Source organism: Anolis sagrei, chromosome Y (genome assembly GCF_037176765.1).
Source record: "Anolis sagrei isolate rAnoSag1 chromosome Y, rAnoSag1.mat, whole genome shotgun sequence".
Lineage (NCBI taxonomy): Eukaryota > Metazoa > Chordata > Lepidosauria > Squamata > Dactyloidae > Anolis > Anolis sagrei.
Window position 1 is genome coordinate 75006587 of NC_090035.1, and position 25875 is coordinate 75032461.

The window sequence follows — 25875 nt, forward strand, 5'->3', positions numbered from 1 at the left end:
AATAACAACAATAATGAGTAAAATAACAAATATAATAATAATAATAATAATAAAGTAAAATTACAAATGTAATAATAACAATAAATAGAGTAAAATAATAAATGTAATAATAACAACAATAATGAGTAAAATAACAAATATAATAATAATAATAATAAAGTAAAATTACAAATGTAGTAATAAAAATAAATAGAGTAAAATAATAAATATAATAGCAACAATAATAGAGTAAAATAACAAATATAATAATAATAAAGTGAAATTACAAATGTAATAATAACAATAGAGTAAAATAATAAAAATAGAGTAAAATAATAAATGTCATAACAGACCTCACAACCTTTGAGGATGCCTGCCATAGATGTGGGTGAAATGTCAGGAGAGAATGCTTCAGGAACATGACCATACAGCCCGGAAAACTCACAGCTACCCAGCGATTCCGGCCATGAAAGCCTTCGACAACACAGTATGGTTCTCTTTATAACCTAAGAAGTAATTATGATGGGGAACATGCCATATTTCTTTGAATAAGAAGTTACTTTCTGTCCCAATAGCTGGAGTGGTAGCCACATGAAGTGGGGCCAGCCTTTCCGTGTCCGTCACGTCACCACAGGCCACTACTTGGCCTTGACAGAGGAAAAGGGGCTGGTTGTAGTGGACGCGGAGAAAGCCAACACCAAAGCCACCGCTTTTTGCTTCCGGGCCTCGAAGGTGAGAAGAGTTCCCCTATAAGCAATGACTACCACATTGAAGCATTTATTTTTAATTTCCCTTGAGTTTCAGCTTGATTGTGAATACGCTTCATCAGCTTACAGTGGTCTCCCCGTTTATTTCTTGTCCTTTTAGGAAAAGTTAGATGTTGCCCCCAAACGGGATGTGGAAGGAATGGGAGCTCCAGAAATCAAGTATGGCGAGTCCATGTGCTTTGTGCAGCATGTCGACAGTGGTCTCTGGGTGACGTATGCGGCGGCTGATGCCAAGGCACTGCGCCTGGGGCTGCTTAAAAGAAGGGTAAGTCTTGGCCAGCTGAGCTGATGGGCTTGAACCTAACAGATACACAAAATATGTGCAACCCTTTAGCACAGGCATGGTCAAACTTGGGCCCTCCAGTTGTTTTGGACTTCAACTCCCACAATTCCTAACAGTCTCAGTGTCCTGATTTGCCCTTCAAAAACCACCCTTAATACAATGTTGAAAGTAAAAGAAAAATGCTTTACTTCAGCAAACACAAAGGAACATCAAAGGCAGTTGAAAAATGCAAACAAAAATAAGCAAGTCTTAAGGCAGACACAAAATTAAAGTCTCTTATAAAATCCCAACAACAGAATAGGAAGGACAAGAGACCTCTTCCAGAAAATTAGAAACATTGGAGGTAAATTTCAGGCAAAAATTGGTATGATAAGAAACAAAGATGGCAGGGACCTAACAGAAGCTGAAGAGATCAAGAGAAGGTGGCGAGACTATACAGAAGATCTGTATAGGAAGGATAATAATATTGAGGATAGTTTTGACGGTGTGGTGAATGAGTTAGAACCAGACATCCTGAGGAGTGAGGTTGAATGGGCCTTAAGAAGCATTGCTAACAACAAAGCAGCAGGAGACGACGGGATCCCAACTGAACTGTTTAAAATCTTAAAAGATGATGCTGTCAAGGTGATGCATGCCATATGCCAGCAAATATGGAAAACACAAGAATGGCCATCAGACTGGAAAAAATCAACTTATATCCCCATACCAAAAAAGGGAAATGCGAAAGACTGCTCCAACTTCCGTATAGTGGCCCTTATTTCTCATGCCAGTAAGGTAATGCTCAAGATCCTGCAAGGAAGACTCCAGCAATACATGGAGCGAGAGTTGCCAGATGCTCAAGCTGGGTTTAGAAAAGGCAGAGGAACGAGAGACCAGATTGCCAATATCCGCTGGATAATGGAGAAAGGCAGGGAGTTTCAGAAAAACATCTACTTCTGCTTCATTGACTATTCTAAAGCCTTTGACTGTGTGGATCATAATAAATTGAGGCAAGTTCTTGGTGGGATGGGCATACCAAGCCCCCTTCCCTCTCTCCTGAGGAATCTGTACAAGGACCAAGTAGCAACAGTCAGAACTGACCACGGAACAACAGGCGGGTTCAAGATTGGGAAAGGCGTCCGGCAAGGCTACATACTCTCACCCAACCTTTTTAACTTGTATGCAGAACACATCATGCGAGGATGTGCGGGGCTTGAGGAATGCAAAGCTGGGATGAAAATGGCTGGAAGAAACATTAACAACCTCAGATATGCAGATGACACCACTCTGATGGCCGAAAGCGAGGAGGAGCCGAGGAGCCTTCTAATCAAGGTGAAAAAAGAAAGCGCAAAAGCCGGGTTGCAGCTAAACGTCAAAAAAACCAAGATTATGGCAACAAGAATGATTGACAACTGGGAAATAGAGGGAGAAAACGTGGAGGCCGTGACAGACTTTGTATTTCTAGGTGCAAAGATGACTGCAGATGCAGACTGTGGCCAGGAAATCAGAAGACGCTTCCTTCTTGGGAGGAGAGCAATGTCCAGTCTCGATAAAACAGTGAAGAGTAGAGACATCAGACTGGCAACAAAGATCCGCCTAGTCAAAGCCATGGTATTCCCTGTAGTCACCTACGGATGTGAGAGCTGGACCTTAGGGAAGGCTGAGCGAAGGAAGATCGATGCTTTTGAGCTGTGGTGTTGGAGGAAAGTTCTGAGAGTGCCTTGGACTGCAAGAAGATCCAACCAGTCCATCCTCCAGGAAATAAAGCCTGACTGCTCACTGGAGGGAAAGATACTAGAGACAAAGTTGAAGTATTTTGGCCACATCATGAGGAGACAGGAAAGCCTAGAGAAGACAATTATGCTGGGGAAAGTGGAAGGCAAAAGGAAGAGGGGCCGACCAAGGGCAAGATGGATGGATGGCATCCTTGAAGTGACTGGACTGACCTTGAGGGAGCTGGGGGTGGTAACAGCCGACACGGAGCTCTGGCGTGGGCTGGTCCATGAGGTCACGAAGAGTCGGAGACGACTGAACGAATGAACAACAACAACATAAAATCCCAAAAGAAACAGTAGTCTTACATCAGACAACGGGCAATGACCACTAAATCCTCAGAAGCAGACTTGAAGCAGGTTCCATTGGAGCATCAGAGTCGTTGTTACCAGCGAAAGCTCCTGATTTATAGCCCTGAATTCCACATACAGGAGATGCTAGGGCTTCTCCCAATTAGTACAGTGTTTCTAGCAGCTATTCTAGCTGAACGCTGTCTGTGCTCTGTCTCCTTTTGCTTCTCCAGAAATGTGGGCACTTGCAAGACCTCATCGTCTCCTGCTTCTGATTTATAGCCCCGAATTCCACATACAGGAGGTGCTAGGGAGTCCCCCAATTAGCACAGCGTTTCTAGCAGCTATTCTAGCTTAACCCTGTCTGTGCTCTGTCTCCTTTTGCTTCTCCAGAAATGTGGGCACTTGCAAGACCTCATCGTCTCCTGCTTCTGATTTATAGCCCTGAATTCCCCATACAGGAGATGCTAGGGCTTCTCCCAATTAGTACAGCGATTCTAGCAGCTATTCTAGCTGAATGCTGTCTGTGCTGTGTCTCCTTTTGCTTCTCCAGAAATGTGGGCACTTGCAAGACCTCATCGTCTCTTGCTTCTGATTTATAGCCCTGAATTCCCTATACAGGAGGTGCTAGGGAGTCTCCCAATTAGCACAGTGTTTCTAGCAGCTATTCTAGCTGAACGCTGTCTGTGCTCTGTCTCCTTTCGCCTCTCCTTTCGCCTCTCCATCATTGTCTGATTCCTCTTCCAATTCCTGAGCTCTTCCCTGCTGTCCTTCCTCTTCTGAAGAAGAGGAATCCCTAACACTCAGGCCTTTTCCTTTTCCCCCTCAGCCAGGGAAAAGGAAAGGGTCTGAGGCTGTTTGGAATTGTGAGTGTTGGTCCAAAACAACTGGAGGGCCCAAGTTTGCCCATACCTGCTTTAGCAGCTCAACTTCAGCATTAGATTAATTCAACTTCATAGCCCGATTCTTTCCATGTTGGTAGCCGTAGAGCCAGCTTCTCGAATCTGCTGTAGTGGCATTGTGGAGTTTGGCTCTGGTAGTAGTGTTGATTGAGAAGATACCCTTCCTTATCTGTCTGCCTTCATATCCTCCCCAGGCCATCTTGCATCAAGAAGGGCACATGGATGATGCACTTTCGCTGACCCGCTGCCAGCATGAGGAGTCTCAGGCGGCCCGGATGATCTACAGCACCTCTGGACTCTATAACCAATTCATCAAGTAGGTCTTGAGGATATTTGTACTCCTCAGTATAGTAAAATGTTAGCCCTTGTGCTACAGACTATGTTCTGGGCACCACCGACAACATGGACAATAGCTTTCCAAGTCAGTGCATTTTGTTAAATGAAAATCTCCATAACCTTTTGGAGATTTTATGATCTTTGGAAAGGCATGACCTTATTAGAAGTCATACAACCACAACCAATGGCATATTATGCTTGTTTGCTGTGAGCTGAATGCTCAATTTTTAGTATCCTGTTTGTTTTTGGGTGCTCTGCTATATTTTGGGTAGTTTTCCCTAACAATTGCAACTAGTGGCAAATCCATTGTAGAGCTATCCAAGGTGCTCTCCATTGTAGACCCCCATGGTTGGGGGTCACCACAACATGAGGAATTGTATTAAAGGGTTGAGACATTAGGAAAGTTGAGAACCACCGTTCTAGGTTCTCCAGCAAATTTCCATGGTCAACCTCCAGCCGTAGAATCACCCTGAAGGAAACAGGAGATTCCTAGAGTTCATATATTTATGAAATCTGCAGAAGTTAGACCGGCAAATGTGAAGGCTGACTGTACTTGTTTGCGATCACTTGGAAAGGACAATTATTCCCAGTCTCCACAGCCTTTGATCCTCTCTCATTCTTGCTGTTCTTTCCCTCTGTCTAGGGGCCTGGACACACTGAGCGGAAAAATTAAATCAAGCACGCCAGTGAATCTTCCCATCGATGGGATGATTCTCAGCTTGCAGGACTTGATCAACTACTTCCAGCACCCGGAAGAAGAGCTTCAGCATGAGGAGAAACAGACCAAGCTCCGCTCTCTCAAAAACAGGCAAAACCTCTTCCAGGAGGAGGTGAGCAATGGGGTGCTAAACACAGCAACACACTGGACAGATTGCAATCTCCCAGGTGGGCTTGCAGCATCACTACGCGGCCTGAGCGTTTTTTCTGTTGCTTTGCAGGGGATGATCACCCTCGTTCTGAACTGCATTGACCGTCTCAATGTGTACACCACTGCCGCGCACTTTGCTGAGTTTGCGGGCGAGGAAGCAGCGGAGGCCTGGAAGGAGATTGTCAACCTGTTGTATGAGCTTCTCGGTATGGAGGCGAAGACCTGGGCTGTAGGATTTCACTTTCAGGCACACTTCTGAAGTGCTTCTGAGAATATAGTAGGAGTTATTTAGGTGTTGTTGAAGGTTTTCATGGCCAGAATCACTGTGTTGCTGTGAGCTTTCCTGCTGTGAGCTTTCCTGGCCATGTTCCAGAAGCATTATCTCCTGACAATTCACCCACATCTATGGCAGGCACCCTCAGATGTTGAGGTGTCTGTTGGAAACTAGGCAAGTGAGGTTTATATATCTGTGGATTGACCAGGGTAGAAGAAAGAACTCTTATTTATTTGTTTATTTATTTATTATTTAAAACATTTATATTCCGCCCTTCTCACCCCAAAGGGAACTCAGGGCGGAGCACAGAGTATACACTGCAAACATTCAATGCCAGGACACAGATTAACATACAATTGTTGTTGTTGTTTATTCGTTCAGTCGTCTCCGACTCTTCGTGACCTCATGGACCAGCCCACGCCAGAGCTCCCTGTCGGCCGTTACCACCCCCAGCTCTCTCAAGGTCAGTCCAGTCACTTCAAGGATGCCATCCATCCATCTTGCCCTTGGTCGGCCCCTCTTCCTTTTGCCTTCCACTTTCCCCAGCATCATTGTCTTCTCTAGGCTTTCCTGTCTCCTCATGATGTGGCCAAAGTACTTCAACTTTGTCTCTAGTATCTTTCCCTCCAGTGAGCAGTCGGGCTTTATTTCCTGGAGGATGGACTGGTTGGATCTTCTTGCAGTCCAAGGCACTCTCAGAACTTTCCTCCAGCACCACAGTTCAAAAGCATCGATCTTCCTTCGCTCAGCCTTCCCTAAGGTCCAGCTCTCACATCCGTAGGTGACTACAGGGAATACCATGGCTTTGACTAGGCGGATCTTTGTTGCCAGTCTGATGTCTCTACTCTTTACTATTTTATCGAGATTGGACATTGCTCTCCTCCCAAGAAGTAAGCGTCTTCTGATTTCCTGGCCACAGTCTGCATCTGCAGTAATCTTTGCACCTAGAAATACAAAGTCTGTCACGGCCTCCACGGTTTCTCCCTCTATTTCCCAGTTGTCAGTCATTCTTGTTGCCATAATCTTGGTTTTTTTGACGTTTAGCTGCAACCCGGCTTTTGCGCTTTCTTCTTTCACCTTGATTAGAAGGTTCCTCAGCTCCTCCTCGCTTTCGGCCATCAGAGTGGCGTCATCTGCATATCTGAGGTTGTTAATGTTTCTTCCAGCAATTTTCACCCCAGCCTTGCATTCATCAAGCCCCGCACATCGCATGATGTGTTCTGCATACAAGTTAAAAAGGTTGGGTGAGAGTATGCAGCCTTGCCGTACGCCTTTCCCAATCTTGAACCAGTCTGTTGTTCCGTGGTCAGTTCTGACTGTGGCTCCTTGGTCCTTGTACAGATTCCTCAGGAGAGAGACAAGGTGGCTTGGGATGCCCATCCCACTAAGAACTTGCCACAATTTATTGTGATCCACACAGTCAAAGGCTTTAGAATAGTCAATGAAGCAGAAGTAGATGTTTTTCTGAAACTCCCTGCTTTTCTCCATTATCCAGCGGATATTGGCAACTTGGTCTCTCGTTCCTCTACCTTTTCTAAACCCAGCCTGAACATCTGGCAACTCTCGCTCCATGTATTGCTGGAGTCTTCCTTGCAGGATCTTGAGCATTACCTTACTGGCATGAGAAATAAGGGCCACTGTACGGAAGTTGGAGCAGTCTTTTGCATTTCCCTTTTTTGGTATGGGGATATAAGTTGATTTTTTCCAGTCTGATGGCCATTCTTGTGTTTTCCATATTTGCTGGCAAATGGCATGCATCACCTTGACAGCATCATCTTTTAAGATTTTAAACAGTTCAGCTGGAATCCCGTCGTCTCCTGCTGCCTTGTTGTTAGCAATGCTTCTTAAGGCCCATTCCACCTCACTCCTCAGGATGTCTGGTTCTAATTCATTCACCACACCGTCAAAACTATCCTCAATATTATTATCCTTCCTATACAGATCTTCTGTATAGTCTCGCCACCTTCTCTTGATCTCTTCAGCTTCTGTTAGGTCCCTGCCATCTTTGTTTCTTATCATACCATAACATACAATACATAAACCTTAAAAAACATTTATCAAGATATTAAAATACACCATTTAAAACCGTCCTAGTCATTCGCATCAAATCTAATTGGCCTGGTCATCTTACCTATTGCCGCTTTATTGCCCTGTCCCGAAAGCTTGGTCCCACAGCAAAGTTTTTACCATCCTTCTAAAGGACAGGAGGGAGGGGGCCGACCTGATCTCACCAGGAAGGGAGTTCCATAGCTGGGGAGCAATCACCGAGAAGTCCCTGTCTCTCGTCCTCACCAATCATGCCTGTGACAATGGCGGGATGGAAAGCAGGGCTTCCCCGGAGGATCTTAATCTCCACGATGGTTCATAGTCTTGTCTGTTTGAAGGCAAATAGACAGTTTCACACAAACATGTGGACAATTTCAACAGCAGGAAAACATGAAAATGAACACAATCTGGCTACCAGTATTAAAAAAAAAATCTAAAATCAGGACAGTAAATAAAGAGCAACACTCAAAAAGCAGGGAATTCCAGACAAGAATCAATTAGGGTCAGTTAACACCTCCCAACATAAGATTCCCCCAAGCAGCAACCAGCCAGGCTTTGAAGATGCAACGCCATTAAATGCTAAGCAAGGTAGCCATTTGCAACATTCACACTTGCCTCAAACAGACAAGAGTTCTTTCTCCCACTCTGGACATTATTCCATAGATCTATAAACCTCACTTGCCCAGACCTTACAACCCCCGAGGATGCCTGCCATAGGTGCAGGTGAAATATCAGGAAAGAATGCTTCTGGAATATGGCCATACAGCCCGGAAAACTCACAGCAACCCAGTCAGTGAGGTGTTTTGAACTAAAAACTGGGGTAGAGAGAATGGTTAATTTCTCATTCTGAATCAACTTAGATTGGGTTGGAATTCTCACAGACCCCTGAGCACTCAACTTTGTAAACAAAGCTTTGTAAACAAAGCTTGATAAGTCCCAGGGACCATGCTGGTAAGGGGATTCCCAGAGCTGTAGTGACTTTGTTGTGCTTGTTGTTCATTCGTTCAGTCGTCTCCGACTCTTCGTGACCTCATGGACCAGCCCACGCCAGAGCTCCCTGTCGGCCGTCACCACCCCCAGCTCCCTCAAGGTCAGTCCAGTCACTTCAAGGATGCCATCCATCCATCTTGCCCTTGGTCGGCCCCTCTTCCTTTTACCTTCCACCTTCCCCAGCATAATTGTCTTCTCTAGGCTTTGCTGTCTCCTCATGATGTGGCCAAAGTACTTCAGCTTTGTCTCTAGTCTCCTTCCCTCCAATGAGCAGTCGGGCTTTATTTCCTGGAGGATGGACTGGTTGGATCTTCTCGCAGTCCAAGGCACTCTCAGCACTTTCCTCCAGCACCACAGCTCAAAAGCATCGATCTTCCTTTGCTCAGCCTTCCCTAAGATCCAGCTCTCACATCCGTTACTATAGGTTACTACAGGGAATACCATGGCTTTGACTAGGCGGATCTTTGTTGCCAGTGTGATGTCTCTACTCTTTAGGAAAATCCTATACAGTACTTTTATGCCAGTGACAGACCAGGGAATAGCCACAATAACCCCCTCCCTTTCTCTTTTTTGTCCTGCTCCATAGCCTCCCTGATCCGTGGGAACCGTGCCAATTGTGCTCTTTTCTCCAACAATCTGGACTGGCTGGTCAGCAAGCTGGATCGACTGGAAGCCTCCTCTGGTGAGCAGGGTTTTATTTTATGTTTTTAGTTTAAAAATTGATTTATTACACTTATATCCTGCTTTTCCTCCAATGAAGGAGCATATATGGCTCTCCTTCCCCATCTCACTTGATCCGCAATAGCAACCTTGAAAGATAGGTTATCCACAAAGAGAGAGAAAGAGTGTGGGGCTGCCTGAAGTCATGCAGGGAATTTCAGACTTGGGAAGTCAGACTTGTCCACGGTGGTCCACACTCTCATTACATCTAGGATAGACTACTGCTGTTGTGCTGTTGCAATTTTAAAGTTTTTTAATACTGGTAGCCCGATTTTGTTCATTTTCATTGTTTCCTCCTTTCTGTTGAAATTGTCCACATGCTTGTGGATTTCAATGGCTTCTCTGTGTAGTCTGACATGGTGGTTGTGAGAGTGCAACAGCACAACAACAGAGAGGAAACAAACAAGGACATCTAATCACCTCTCAACAAAAGTTTCTTCCAGGCACAGTCAGGCCATTATATGCTAATCAAGGTGGTCAGTTGAAACATTCACACCTAGCTCCAGCAGACAAGAGTCCTTTGTCTCACCCTGGTCATTCCATAGATATATAAACCCTTTTCCCTAGTTCCAATAGACCTCACTACCTCTGAGGATGCTTGCCATAGATGCAGGCGAAACGTCAGGAGAAAATGCCTCTAGACCATGGCCATATAGCCCGAAAAAACCTACAACAACCCACAATTAGATTTGACGTAGATGACTAGGACGGTTTTAAATGGTGTATTTTAATATTGAAACAAATGTTTTTAATGTTTATGTATGCGTATATGAGTTCATGTCCAAGCATTGAATGTTTGCTGCATATAATAATAATAATAACAACAACAACAACAACACTTTATTTATACCCCGCTACCATCTCTCCAAGGGACTCGGTGCGGCTTACATGAGGCCGAGCCCAAAATATAACAATACAAGCAATAACAACAATAATACAAGCAATTTAGAAACAACAAAACAATAAAACAACAACATAAGCATTATCAATAGGACAACACGCTTTAAAATCTATTGGTAGGCCAAATGTAATTAAAATTAAAAATAATGCTGGACATGGGCGAAAAAGTGATGGGGCGGTTTGTGGAAACATACATATATATGCTGTGCTCTGCGCTAAGTCCCCTTCGGGGTGAGAAGGGCGGAATATAAATGTTTTAAATAAATAAATAAATAAATAAATTTCATGGCTCAGTGGTAGCTAGAATGTGGATAATTGTACGAGTGTCTTTTTTTGGCTGACCTACCAGCTAATATGTTTCTCAAACAGTTCCTAGAAGTATCTAGACCTGCCTTGCAATTTCTTTTGCTTCCTTTAGTTTCCTTACAGAAAGTTATACAAAGTGTTATAGTATAATGGAAAGCTAGCAAAGTAGTATTGATACTGGATTCAACGTGCCCGGTTCCAGAGTCCCGTTTCCCTTCTTTATCTTCCTTTGCATGTTGTGGGAGCTGTATATGTAACTCACACCAATACCCATTTTTCCTTGCTCTTGTTCACCAGGTATCTTGGAGGTTCTGTACTGTGTGTTGATTGAAAGCCCCGAAGTGCTAAATATCATCCAGGAGAACCACATCAAGTCCATCATCTCACTACTGGACAAACATGGACGCAATCATAAGGTATGTTAAATTAGCCATACTCTAGTGGATCCTTTCCAAAGAGACATGCAATAGGTGTAAATAATGTGATGAGAGCCTTTGTGTCAGCAAGAGAGAGCTGAGTGGATGTGGGGAGTGCGAAAAACATGGACTAACCTATAGTTATAGTTATATATATAGTTATATAGTATATATATGTGTGTGTAGATACATATACTGTATATACTCGAGTATAAGCCTAGTTTTTCAGCCCCTTTTTTTAGGCTGTAAAAGCTCCCTTCGGCTTATACTCGAGCCAAGGATATCTATTATTTTACTCTGTTATTAGTATTTTTATTATATTTATTTTATTACTCTATTATTACATTTATTATTTTACTCTATTATTATTGATATTATTACATTTACATTATTTTACTCTATTATTTTTATTACATTTATTTTACTCCCTATTATTATTACATTTATTATTGTACTCTATTTAATATTGTTACTACATTTATTATTTTGCTCTCTTTATTATTATTAGAAGGCTACGTAAGCACATTTACATTGAAGAAGGCTAGAATAATGGTTCAATCAGAGTTGGACAGTCTTATATTACAGTTTTATGTAAATATTCAAAAACATTTAACCTACTGATGCCTCAATTAATGTAATTTTATTGGTATCTATTTTTATTTTGAAATTGACCAGTATCTGCTGCATTTCCCACCCTCAGCTTATACTCAAGTCAATACGTTTTCCCAGTTTTTGTGGTAAAATTAGGTGCCTCAGCTTATATTCGGGTGGGCTTATACTCGAGTATATACGGTATGTGTGTGTGTGTATATATAATATAGAACTCCAGTATGCTGATGACAATGTCATCTGTGCACATTGAGAAGAAGTCCTACAAGCCACTCTAAACACCTTTGCAGAAGCATATGAGAAGCTCGGCCTGTCATTGAACATTGAGAAAACCAAAGTACTCTTCCAGCAGTCACTAGCCAATCCCTCTGCAATGTCAGAAATACAGCTTAATAGTGTAACATTAGAAAATGTTGACCATTTCCACTCCCTTGGCAGCCACCTCTCCACAAAAGTCAACATTGGCACTAAAATACAACTCTGCCTGAGCTCTGTGAGTGCAACATTTTTCCGAATGAAGCAGAGAGTGTTTGATAACTGGGACATCCATAGGGATACCAAGGTGCTTGTTTATAAAGGTATTGTCTTCCCAACCCTGCTATACGCCTGCGAAACATGGACTGTCTACAGACGTCACATGCAACTCCTGGAATGATTCCATCAGTGCTGCCTCCGAAAAAACCTGCAAATCTCTTAGGAAGGCAAGCAGACAAATGTCAGCGTGCTGGAAGAAGCAAAGACCACCAGCACTGAAGCGATTATTCTCTGCCATCAACTCCGCTGGAATGGCCACGTTGTCCGAATGCCCGATCACTGTCTCACAAAGCAGTTACTCTACTCCCAACTCGAGAACAGAAAACAGAATGTTCGTAGACAGGAAAAGAGATTTAAAGATGGGATCAAAGCTAACCTTAAAAACTGTGGCATAGACACCGAGAACTGGTAAACCCTGGCTCTTGAGTGCTCTAACTGGAGGTCAACTGTGACCAGCAGTGCTGTGGAATTCGGACAGGCATGAATGGAGGATGAAAGGGAGAAATGTGCCAAGAGGAAGGCATGTCAAGCCGACCCTGACCAGGACTGCCTTCCACCTGGAAACCGATGCCCTCATGGTTGAAAAATATGCGGATGAAGAATAGGGCTCCATAACCACCTACATATCCACCGCCAAGACACAACACTTGGAGGGCCATCATCCACAGACAATGAGGGATCATCTAAGTAAGTAAAGTAAGGCTAACCTGCTGAGCAACAGACTCCAATCTTGTTGACACATGTAAAACATAAATTCAACTCAACTGAACATGTCTTTTTGGTTGTTGAAGATGCTGGTGTTTTTTCTGTGGTAACACTCAAAGCACACTGGGGTTCACAGATGTGCATTTTGCAATGGTGTGGCCATCCATACTTAATCTTAAATTATTTCACCCTCCCATCTTGACAGGTCCTGGACGTCCTCTGCTCTCTGTGCGTCTGCAACGGTGTTGCTGTCCGTTCCAACCAAAATCTCATCACTGAAAACTTGCTTCCAGGGAGGGACCTGCTTTTGCAGACCAAACTGATCAACTATGTCACCAGGTTAGCATGTTGCTATATTTTGGCATTTACATATGTTGTAATTCTGCTGTAGTGAGGAGAAAACAAAAAGCAAAAGAGTCAATGCTGAAGGTGGAATTGGGCTTCCTAAGAACTTATGGTTTCATTAAAAAACATGGCCAGCCATCCTATTTATGTTCTTTTTCTCAGCCATATTGTTTTGATGTTGTTTACAATTGTGGTTGTTTTTATATTTTATCTGATGTTTTTAATTGGTTTGTGTTCTATTTGTAATTTTCGGGCTTGTCCACCTCCGCGTCTCTCTCCTGTTTCCAACAGCATGCGTCCCAATGTCTTCTTGGGAACTCACGAAGGCTCCACCCAGTATAAGAAGTGGTACTATGAGTTGATTGTGGATTACGTGGAGCCATTTATGTCTGCACAGTCCACGCACCTGAGAGTGGGCTGGGCCATGGCCGAAGGCTACAGCCCCTATCCTGGGGGTGGAGAAGGCTGGGGAGGCAATGGCGTGGGAGACGACCTCTACTCCTTCGGCTTTGACGGCTTGCACCTCTGGTCAGGTAGGGAACCTGAATCGTGTGGCTCATATATGTATGTTTGCATGATTCTTGCATGGAACTGTTTCCTTTGACCAAAGTGGCAAAATAACAACAACAACAACAACAACACTTGATTTATATTCCACTCTATCTCCACGAGGGGACTCAGAGTGGATTACAACATACACAGATAAGCAGACATTCAATATCTTTAATACAGTAGAATAACAATGGCGCACAAATACACAGAACAAAGGTAAAGGCTTCCCCTTTCATTTCCGGCTTCTGGAGTAGTTGCTCAACTCTGGCCATGGGGAGGTGCTCTTGTTCCATTTCCAAGCCAAGGAGCCTGTAGACACCTGGTCATGTTGCCTGCATGCTGCATGGGTGCCTTTATTACCTTCCTGGAAAGTGGTACCTATTGATCTACTCACATTTGCATGTTTTCGAACTGCTAGGTTGGCAGGAGCTAGGGCTAACATCGGGAGGTCACTCCAACCCATGGCTTTGAACTGCCAACCTTTAGATCAGCAGATTCAAGAGTTCAACGGTTTTACCCATTATGCCACAGTGGCCCCCGTAAGTAGGAAGGGAAAAAAAGAGTGAGATTAATAGAGCCCAAATAGATTTAATTAAATGAGGCTTTCGTGTTCTACACAGACCTGGAGAAAGACTGTTATAGATCAATGGTAGCAGACCTCATTTGTGTCCTAAACATACAAGATTTTACCTTTTTAAAATATTGTTAGCCACTTTTAGTTTCTTCTAGGATATCTATATAAATAAAAATGTAATGTTCGTTTGTGGGATTAACAGAACTCAAAAACCACTGGGGGAATTGACACCAAATTTGGACACGATATACCTATCAACCCAATGTATGTCCTTTCCCTGTTGGAAGAGGAAGGGGCGGATGAGTGGCAGCGGCCGCAGCGGAGCCCCCAGACTAGGAAGAAGGGGAGGAGGAGGAGGAGGAGGCGAGGAAGGTCAACCGTGCTTGAGTGAAGGGCCTTCCTTCTCTCCCTCACTCCCTTCCCTTCTTTCCTCCCTTTCCTTCCTTCCCTTTCTTTCCTTTTCTTCCTTCCTTCTCCTTCCTTTCCTTCTTTCCCTCCTTCCCTTCCTTCCTGTCCCTCCTTCCTTCTTCCTTTCCTTTTTTTCCTCCCCCTCTTCCTTTCTGCTTTCTTTCCCTTCATTTCCTTCCCCTTCATTTCCTTCCCTCCCTCCTTTCCTCCTTCCTCCCCTCCTTCCTTTCCCTCCTTCCTTCGTTCTTTCTTTCTTCCTTCTTCCTTCATTCTCCTTCCCTTCCTTCCTTCCTTCCTTCCTTCTTTCCTGTCCCTCCTTCTTTCTTTTCCTTCTTTCCCTCCTTCCCTTCCTTCCTGTCCTTCCTTCCCTCTTCCTTTCCTTCCTTTCCTTCCTCCATCCCTTCCTTTCCTCCTTCTTTCCCTTCATTTCCTTCCCCTTCATTTCCTCCCCTCCCTCCTTTCTTCATCCCCTCCTTCCTTTCCCTACTTCCTTCCTTCCCTTCCTTCCTTCCTTCCTTCCTTCCTTCCTTCCTTCCTGTCCCTCCTTCTTTCTTTTCCTTCCTTCCCTTTCTTTCTTTTTCCTTCCTTCCTATCCCTCCCTCCTTCCTTCTTCCTTTCCTTCTTTCTATGTAAGATATAAATACAATATTAAATGGGACAGTCAAGAAGTAATGAGAGAAGGAATGAAGGAGGGAAAAGGGAAGGAAAGAAAGAGAGGAGGGAGGGAGAGAAAAGAAGGAAAGAAAGAAAGAAAGGAAGGAAGGAAGGAAGGAAGGAAGGAAGGAAGGAAGGAAGAGAAGCAAGGAAGGAGAGAAGGAAATAAAAAAGTGAAAGGAAAAAGAGAGGGAAGAAAGGAAAGAAGGAACAAAAGATAGGGAAGGAAGGAAGGAAGGAAGGAAGGAAGGAAGGAAGGAAGGAAGGAAGGAGAGAAGGAAGGATGTAACCAAAGAGCAAAGAAAGGAAGGAAAGAAACAGGTAGAGATGGAAGAAAGAAGAGAAATAGGGAAAGAAAAAGAGGAAAGGAAGGAAAGAGGGAAGGAAGGGGAGAAAGAGGGAGGGAAGGTTGGCCACAACAACGCGTGGTGGGTACAGCTAGTAAATAAATATAATAGTAATAACTCATAAAGATTCCGTCCCCACCACTCCAATTAAAATTACAAAGTGATGGAAACAGCCATCAGAGCCTGCTGCCAGTTTTGGTCTATTTTGAAATTATTATCAATATGCATGCTTGAATATCATTATATCAATGCATGGGCCTTGGGAAGGGTCTTTCCTCTTCATGCTGCATTTTTAATATCTTCTGCTGCCTCCATTCAGGCCGTGTGGCTCGACCAGTAACATCACCTGGGCAGCACACGCTGGGAGCAGATGATGTGGTGAGCTGTTGCCTCGATCTGAGCGTGCCCAGCATCTCCTTCCGCATCAATGGCTTCCCTGTCCAGGGCATGTTTGAGAACTTCAACTTGGACGGGCTCTTCTTCCCTGTGGTCAGCTTTTCTGCAGGCATCAAGTAAGTGCAACTGGGTTGGCATAAAAAAAATATGACTTACAAAAATCAGTTCACCCTTATCTCTGAGTAAACATGCGTTTCTGAGCTAGGAAAAGTTCCTTTTTGGGCTTGCTCTTCCCATAATCTCCTAGCTTTGCTGCAGTAGCTCCTCATCTATATAAATCAAAAACCACTGGACAAATTGACACCAAATTTGGACACAAGACATCTATCTGGCCAGTGAGTGACCATCACTCATAAAAACACTGAAAAACACAGCAGAAAGGACTTAAAAGCAAAAAAAATTATATTACAAAACCACATATATATACGCAAACACACATATACACATAAACACACACACAATCTATATATATAAAAATGCTGTGTTCGTAATGAGTACCTTAAAAACAAAAGAACCAATGAACGAAATCACACCAAATTTGGCAACGAAACGTCTCACAACACAAGAAGTGGCCATTACTGAAAAAAAAATACGTTTTTGTCATTTGAGAGTTGTAGTTACTGGGATTTATAGTTCACCTATAATTAAAGAGCATTATGAACTCCATCAACGATGGAATTGAACCAAACTTGGCACACAGAACTCTTATGACCAACAGAAAACATTAGAAGGGTTTGGTGGGCATTGACCTTGAGTTTTGGAGTTGTAGTTCACCTACATCTAGAGAGCACTGTGGACTCAAATAATGATAGATCTGGACCAAACTTGGCACGAATACTCCATATACCCAAATATAAACACAGGTGCAGTTTGGGGGAGATAGACCTTGACATTTGGGATTAGTAGTTGCTGGGATTTATAGTTCACCTACAATCAAAGAGCATTCTGAACTCCACCAACTACTGCATTGGGGCAAACTTCCAACACAGAACTCCCAAGACCAACAGAAAATACGTAAGGCCATCCAGTCCAACTCCCTTCATCGGGGCAAGAAAACGTAATCAAATACTGTTTACCCACAAGCATAAAGAAATTACATACATTAGAAACCAACACTTTCTCATTACTTTATTTTCCAGGTCACAAGACTGGGCCACAGCAACACGTGGCAGGGGGTGGCTAGTCTATCTATATAAATAAAAATGTAACGTTCATTTGTGGGATTAACATAACTCAAAAACCACTGGACGAATTGACACCAAATTTGGACACAATATACCTATCAGGCCAACGAGTGACCATCACTCATAAAAACACTGAAAACCACAGCAAAAGAGACTTAAAAACCCAAAAATTAAAAATACATTACAGTGCATGAGCAAAACGACATATATACATATATACACAAATATACACACACACACAAAACACATATACACCGACTGGGACACAGCAACCCATGGTTTTCTTCTTTTTATAAGTTTCTTCTATTTTTAGTTATATTGTAGAAAATTCCGACTTCTTTGAGAAATATTAAATAGTAGCACTATCTGAGAAACATGTTTTCTTGCAGCGCACTGATATATTAGGCATGTGAACCTACCAAATCACCACCTTTTCTTTATAGCTTTATGTGATGTGCCATTTTATCATACTAGTGCCCGTGTCCTATCTCCCCCCCCCCAAAAAAACACAATCACAAAATCAACATCAAGACAATTCATACATAACTTATTGATGAATTCAGTTCCTATCACTGATTGTAATACAGTAGTCTCGCTTATCCAACCTTCACTCATCCAATGTTCTGTATTATCCAACGGTATTATCCAACGCAGTCTGCCTCCCACCAGGATCCATTGCTGTTTCAATACATTGCAATGTTTTGGTGCTAAATTCATATATTTTATGTATGTATGTATGTATGTATTTATTTATTTGCGATACTTGTATACAGCCTTTCTCAGCCTTATCGGCGACTCAAGGCGGTTTACAAGTCGGTACGCATAACAACAAAATACAAATTGAACATTAAAACAGTATAAAACCACAATAGCAGCAATAAAAACAATAAAAACCAACATCATTATCATCAGTGTCTCCTAGTTAAATAACGTTGTCCAAGTTCCATTGTCAAGTGATTCCATTTTCCTATGTTAGTTACTCTGCATTTGTAAACGCTTGCTCATATAACCATGTCTTAACTTGTCTCCGAAACATTAAAGAGTGAGGGAGCCGATCTAATCTCCTTAGGGAGGGCGTTCCTTAGCCGAGGGGCCACCACAAAGAAGGCCCTGTCTCTCGTCCCCGCCAAACATACTTGTGATGAGGGCAGGATCGAGAGCAGGGCCTCCCCGGACGTTCTTAAAGTCCTAGATGGTTCATAAGGGAGATAACGTTTGGACAAGTAAATTGGGCCAGAACCATTATAGTAATTACTACACAATGTTATCATTATAAACTGATTTCTCTGTTGATTTGCTGTAAAACTTGATGTTTTGGTGCTTAATTTGTAAAATAATAGCGTAATTTGACGTTTAATAGGTTTTTCTTTAATCCCTCCTTATTATCCAAGATTTTCACTTATCCAGTGTTCTGCCGGCCCGTTTAGGTCAGATAAGCAAAAGTCTACTGTACTTTCATTTTTTAATGAGAATGATCTTATTTATTTATCTGTATGAATACTTCTAGGCTGCTTTTTCATTAAGAGACCCACAAAAGTGCCTTGCAATATAAGTATCTGGGTTCCTTTCCCACTGGGAAGGGCACAGCACTGAATTTTCTCTTTTTTCTCCCCTTTGTCAGGGTGCGGTTCCTCTTGGGAGGGCGTCATGGGGACTTCAAGTTCCTGCCTCCTCCAGGCTACGCTCCATGTTACGAGGCCCTCCTCCCGCGTGAGAAGATGCGTGTGGAGCCCATCAAGGAGTACAAGCATGACTTCAACGGGGTCCGAAATCTTTTGGGCCCTACACAGTCTTTGTCCCACACTGCCTTCACTCCATACCCTGTGGATACCATCCAGGTAAAGTGGCTCAGGGTCTTTTAACATGGTCATGCTGCCTTTGGAGATACGTTTGGGAGCAATGAAAGATGGTGTTGTTATTTCTTCTTGCTAGTGTTTGGTGCCTTGTGTTGGCAGTCAAGTGACCCTACTCTCGGGATTTCTTTGCAAGATTTGAAGCCTCTTTAGCAGCATAAATCACTCAGGACAAATGCCATATGGGTGGAAAATGAGCATTATATTTCAAATCTACAATAAAGGTGGTAGAAACGACCCAGAAAACTACTTCCCAATCAGCTTACTTAACATCACCTCAAAGCTATACGCTCAACACCTGCTCCATAAACTGAGAGACTGGTTACAAAAAAAAAACAATTATACATGAAAAACAGTGTTGTATTCCAGAACAGAAACACGTCTGTATTTAACTACCACACCAGTTCAATAAAATCAGCAAGCAGTTTATTGAAGAATCTATAAAAGCAAAGTAATAAAAATGATAAAAACATCCCAGAGATGTGAAATAGTTCATTAACTTCAAGGTACAAAAGTAAAATACAAAATTCAAGGATGCAAAATGCAGGTAAGCAAGACAGCGTGGAAATCCAATGCACAAAACTCCAGAATAATCCTTTAGTCTTGGAAACAGGAACTTGGTGTACTTAAAACACAAAACTAGAAATTCCCTTGGCAAAGGCTTGATGCAAGATGTTGTTTAAACTCCAGTGTTGTCCAAACTAATCTAAAATCTTTTCCCCGCTCATATAAAGCTTTTCTTGTCTCATAAACTGTCAAGAAATTATTTTGTTTACCTTTACAACCAGATAAGGGCCTCTTCTCTAATAAGCACAATGACTTTCTGCGAGCTTAGGAATTCATCCTAAGTTTATAGAAGTTTTGTCTTCTATCTCCTGGCTCATTAACCTCTGCACCTGACAATTCATCCTCAGGAGACAGTTCCCTAGAGAATGGGTGCTCTGGGCCCCCTTCAGGAATTTGGTCTTCAGACCCTACAGGAGAAACCCAATTGTTACACTCCAGAACAGCAATAACCCTCTGACTTTAAAACACCACACATTGAGTAGGAAAAAATCCTTTTTAATTGAAGATAAGGAAAAGCAGCAAGGTAAAAAAAAAAACACTTTAAGGGAATAGATAAATCCAATTAGGTGGGAAGATAAGCAGGAACAAAGTATTCCAAGGTCGGGTTCATCAAAGTTCAAAGACAAAATCCAGACTTTTGTAATAAAATCGAAAGATGTATTGTTGAAGACTTTCATGGCTGGAATCACTAGGTTCTTGTAGTTTTTTTCGGGCTATAGGGCCATGTTCTAGAGGCATTTCTCCTGACGTTTCGCCTGCATCTATGGCAAGCATCCTCAGAGGTAGTGAGGTCTGTTGGAAGTAGGACAATGGGTTTATATATCTGTGGAATGACCAGGGTGGGGCAAAGAGCTCTCTGCTGAAGCTAGGTGTGAATGTTTCAGCTGACCACCTTCATTAGCATTTGAAGGCCTGGCTGAGCCTGGGAAAACGTTCTGTTGAGAGGTGTTAAGATGTGCCTGGTTGTTTCCTCTCTGCTGTTTTGCTGTTGTAATTTTAGAGTTTTTTAATACTGGTAGCCAGATTTTGTTCATTTTCATGGTCTCTTCCTTTCTGTTGAAATTGTCCACATGCTTGTGGATTTCAATGGCTTCTCTGTGTAGTCTGACATGGTGGTTGTTGGTGTGGTCCAGCATTTCTGTGTTCTCAAATAATATGCTGTGTCCAGGCTGGTTCATCAGGTGCTCTGCTATGGTGCTCTGCTAGGGCCATATCCGACCCTTGGGTCGTAGTTTGAGGACCCCTGTTGTAAAGGGTTGCATTGATGGCTAGATAATTCTTCAACAGTTGCACTATTGTATGAGAACATCCTCTCCCTTTGCCTTTCCTTTTTTGGGTCACGGAGATACCTCTACTACTGTCTTTATCTTCTCCACAGATTGTCTTACCCCCACATCTTGAGCGGATCCGGGAGAAATTGGCAGAGAACATCCATGAACTTTGGGCCCTGACCCGCATTGAACAAGGATGGACTTATGGATCTGTGAGTGTTTCCTGGTCAGCAATGGGACATTTGGGACCCACCGATCCTTTCCTCTACTTTGGTATTGAGTCTGCAAAAATGCCACTTCCTTCAAATCTATTGAGTTGACTCAACCAGAGTTAGATTTCTGAATTTTAACCTCTTATGAGTGAGTTAGGACTTTGACAGATACATTTAAACTGCATGTTGTATTCCTTTGGCCATTTTCAGATCCGGGATGACAACAGGCGCTTACATCCGTGTTTGCTAGATTTCCACAGCTTGCCTGAGCCAGAACGCAACTACAATCTGCAGATGTCAGGAGAGACACTCAAGTGAGTTGGCCATGGGAATCTGGTGAAATCAAAGCTGGTTCACTATTCACTATATTTTGAGCACTCCTGGGGGAAAGTCAACTTTTTTTCAAACTACAACCTGTGCAATTCCCCATCTGCATTGACAGTAGACATACTGACCGGGGACTTTGGGAGCTTTTACCAGATTTGTTTGAGAGGTCTCTGAATCCCACTGTGTCTGAATCATGGCACACATTAAGACAGTATGCAGCTCCTTATTTATTGTAAATATTTGCATGTTGCTTTATTGCAACCACATGGATTTTGTAGTGTTTCCTTTGGGAAGGAATACGCAGAGTGGTTTTGCCAATTCTTTCTTCAGAAATATAGCATACAGAGAAATTGAACCAAAATTTTAAAAATCCTTAGATCAGATCCGGCCTTTTCCAGATGAATGGTTTGTATCATCACTGATTAATAGCTGTCTAGTGAAGGAATGAGAGGAGAAGATTTTGACTCGAGTTAAGGAATGTTATCTAATTAGCCCTCTGCCTTCTCCAGGACTCTACTTGCTCTGGGCTGCCATGTGGGGATGGCAGATGAGAAGGCTGAAGAGAACCTCAAGAAAACAAAGCTTCCCAAAACGTAAGTGACACGACTCCCGTCAACCTGCAGACCCCAAAATTCTTATCTGTATGCAACAGGGTGTAGTGATTTTCCCAGATAGGACCAGCAAGGTAGTCTTCTCCAACTATACAGATAATAATAGTCATCATCAGCATCAGCATCATCATCAGCATCTATATAAATAAAAATGTAATGTTACTTTGTGGGATTAACATAACTCAAAAACCACTGGTCAAATTGACCCAAAATTTGGACACAATACACTTATCAGGCCAACAAGTGACCAAAAACCCTGAAAAACACAGCGGAATGGACTTAAAAAGCAAAAAAATCCAACCAAAAACATGACAATGCATGCACAAAACCACATATATAGACATATATGCATATATTATATACACACAAAACACATATATTGTCGAAGGCTTTCATGGCCGGAATCACTGGGTTGTTGTAGGTTTTCTGGGCTATATGGCCATGTTCTAGAGGCATTTTCTCCTGATGTTTCACTTGCATCTATGGCAGGCATCCTCAGAGGTAGTGAGGTCTGTTGGACCCATTTTCCTACTTCCAACATACCTCACTACCTCTGAGGATGCTTGCCATGGATGCAGGTGAAACGTCAGGAGAGAATGCCTCTAGACCATGGCCACAAAACACATATACATAGACTGCGCCACAGCAGCACATGGCAGGGGACGGGCTAGTAGTAGTAGTAGTAGTAGTAATAATAATAATAATAATAATAATAATAATAATAATAGAGAATGAACACGGCAAACTCCTCTGGGACTTCCGGATTCAGACAGACAGAGTTTTGGAGCATAATACTCCTGACCTCACAATCGTGTTAAAAAACAAAGTATGGATAATTGATGTCGCAATCCCAGGTGACAGCAGGATTGAAGAGAAACAACTGGAAAAGCTGACACGATATGAGGATTTAAATATCGAACTGCAAATACTCTGGCACAAACCAGTAAAGGTGGTCCCAGTGGTGATTGGCACACTGGGTGCAGTGCCTAAAGACCTTGGCCTGCACTTAAACACAATCGTCGCTGACAAAATTACCATCTTCCAGCTGCAAAAGGCCACCCTACTGGGATATGCACGCATTATTCGCCGATACATCACACAGTCCTAGACATTTGTGAAGTGTCCGACATGTGATCCAATTCAACAGCCAGCAGTGTCTGCTGTGGACTCATCTTGTTGTGTTTCAAATAATAATAATAATAATAAATAGAAAATAATAAATATAATAATAACAACAACAGAGTAAAATAATAAATAACTTTGACTTGAGTATAAGCCGAGGCTGACTTTTTCAGCCTAAACAAAAGAGCTGAAAAACTAGGCTTATACTCAAGTATATATATAGTACTCTTGCCAGAGCTCTGAGCGTATCACTTGCAGCGGGCTTTTGAAAGTACAGCCAGGATACTGAGTCCTTGCCTCTGTAATCAGTTCCTGATTTTGTGCTTTCCATTGACAGGTACATGATGTCAAATGGCTATAAACCTGCACCATTGGATCTCAACCACATCAAGCTGACTCCAGCCCAAAATACTTTGGTGGACAAACTGGCTGAGAATGGGCACAATGTCTGGGCAAGGGATCGTGTCCAACAGGGGTGGACCTATAGTATGGTGCAGGTGAGGGATTCCAGAGAGAGGTAACATTTGACATGAGATTGGTGTTGATGAGGTTCTTTGTATGAAGGCTAGAAGCCACAATCTGCAGTCTTCTGTGTAACAGAAGAGGAGATGCGCCTCCGTCTCAAGTGCGGTTGGTAGGAACAAGAGAGAGGGCCTTCTCAGTGGTGGCCCCCCGGCTTTGGAATGTCCTCTTCAGAGAAATAAGACTGTCCCCCATTTTCCAAGCCTCCCATATACAATTGAAGACATAGCTTTTTTAGACAAGCCTTTGACCATGTTCAGAAATTCAAGGACCTAGACATTATGTCACGGTGCACTTTATGAGACGGATATTGATTGCAGTTTGTTTTGTTTTGCAGCTATTGTTGCATTTTACTGATCTTGACTAAGGGTTTTTTATGATGTTTATGTTAGTTGTTATTGCTTTGTGTTACTGTCTTTCCATTGTTTGTATTTTGCGTGTTTGCACCTCGAGTGCTTTTGAGCCGCCCCAAGTCCCTCCAGAAGATGGTTGTGGGGTATAAATAATAATAATAATAATAATAATAATTATTATTATTATTATTGGAGCCCCCGGTGGCTCAGTGGCTTAAACCGCTGAGCTGCTGAACTTGCTAACCCAAAGGTCGTGGGTTCGAATCCAAAGAGCAGCATGAGCTCCTGCTGTTAGCCCCAGCTTCTGCCAACCTAGCAGTTCAGAAACATGCAAATGTGAGTAGATCAATAGGTACCACTCTGGCAGGAAGGTAACAGTGCTCCATGCAGTCATACCGGCCACATGACCTTGGAAGTGTCTACAGACAACGCCGGCTCTTCAGATTAGAAATGGAGATGAGCACCAACCCCCAGAGTCAGACATGACTGGACTTAATGTCAGGGGAAAACCTTTACCTTTAACTATTATTATTGTTATTATTATTATTATGTTACACCAATGAAGCACAGGAGAGAGATCTTGTGGCTTAGCACAGAAGGAGATCCTTCCACTGAGTTGTTGTAGTTTTTTCGGGATATATGGCCATGTTCTAGAAGCATTCTCTCCTGACGTTTCACCTGCATCTATGGCAAGCATCCTCAGAGGTTGTGAGGTCCTTCCACTGTTTCTGTCTGTTTTCTAGCCAGGTGTACTCAGTTTAGCTACTAGGCATGTGCAATCCATGGTTCTAAATGGTTCTAAAGTACTTACAAAACTAAAGTTCTCGTGGTGAAAACTAGGGGGTGCTGGTGCTTTGCTTCTACAGTGTTTTGTAAGTACTTTAGAACCATTTAGAACCATGGATTGCACATATCTATTAGCTACCTTACAAAAGATATTTTTTCGTTGCTGCCGTAGGACATAAAAAACAAACGCAACCCCCGCCTAGTGCCCTACAGCCTGTTAGATGAACGGACCAAGAAAACAAACCGGGACAGCTTGCGTGAAGCGGTGCGCACGCTCATTGGCTATGGCTACAACATTGAGCCACCAGATCAGGAAACCAGTAAGTACCCTTCTGCTTCTTTTTGATAGTGACACCCTATTTTTAGAAATAGTCTCCAGGAAGAGTTTGTTGTGGGTCCCCAGGCCCACAGAAGTTGCCTCCATGTTTTTCACCCACCCTTCTTTCTGTGTTCCAAAGCAGGTCAAGATCTGACCAAAAGTCGGTCAGAAAAGGTCCGCATTTTCCGCGCTGAACAGTTCTATGCAATAAAATCCGGGAAATGGTACTTTGAGTTCGAGGCGGTCACCACTGGTGAGATGCGTGTGGGCTGGGCACGACCAAATGTGCGTCCTGACGTGGAGCTGGGAGCAGATGAGCTTGGTTATGTCTTCAACGGACATCGGGTAAGTCTCATTACACATCCTAGAAGCACCTTGGATGAGCTAAAACCCCATATTCCCACTTCACTGACCAACTCCCTTAATTCTTGCTCTTTGATGTACCTCTTTGTCTTTCCTGCCTTTTAGGGTCAGCGCTGGCACATAGGTAGTGAGCCTTTTGGCCGCCCCTGGCAACCAGGCGACGTGGTTGGCTGCATGATCGATCTCATCGACAACAACATCATGTTCACGCTCAATGGGGAGATGCTGATCAGTGATTCTGGATCAGAGCTGGCCTTTAAAGACATTGAGATTGGAGATGGTAAGCTGTTGAGGATACAGTTGGGGTCCCTCACCCCAACCATCATAACATTGGATGTGTGAGGATAAAAGCAAATAAGGGATGCCCAGGTGTGGGAATGCATGGGTTCCATCACTGACTGCAAAGACTATGGAGTGCTCTAGAAAAGAACA

General features: G+C 43.0%; 1 protein-coding gene across 15 annotated transcripts in view; it reads left to right on the forward strand.

Moving 5' to 3' along the window:
- LOC132780560 (ryanodine receptor 1) overlaps positions 1–25875 on the forward strand; it is a 259347-nt gene that overhangs the window by 90321 nt on the left and 143151 nt on the right. For 11 of the 15 annotated variants that reach the window (XM_067461902.1, XM_067461908.1, XM_067461905.1 and 8 more), the window contains 18 exons: positions 555–711; positions 847–1011; positions 4168–4289; positions 4953–5139; positions 5248–5383; positions 9074–9169; positions 10711–10829; positions 12883–13016; positions 13314–13555; positions 15877–16069; positions 18759–18975; positions 20936–21040; positions 21251–21354; positions 21877–21960; positions 23438–23597; positions 24934–25081; positions 25220–25425; positions 25549–25723. In XM_067461902.1, coding sequence (XP_067318003.1) covers positions 555–711; positions 847–1011; positions 4168–4289; positions 4953–5139; positions 5248–5383; positions 9074–9169; positions 10711–10829; positions 12883–13016; positions 13314–13555; positions 15877–16069; positions 18759–18975; positions 20936–21040; positions 21251–21354; positions 21877–21960; positions 23438–23597; positions 24934–25081; positions 25220–25425; positions 25549–25723 — 2750 coding nt within the window. The remainder of the gene's footprint in view (positions 1–554; positions 712–846; positions 1012–4167; positions 4290–4952; positions 5140–5247; positions 5384–9073; positions 9170–10710; positions 10830–12882; positions 13017–13313; positions 13556–15876; positions 16070–18758; positions 18976–20935; positions 21041–21250; positions 21355–21876; positions 21961–23437; positions 23598–24933; positions 25082–25219; positions 25426–25548; positions 25724–25875) is intronic. The other 4 variants (XM_067461903.1, XM_067461907.1, XM_067461914.1 and 1 more) reach the window with 1 other exon arrangement.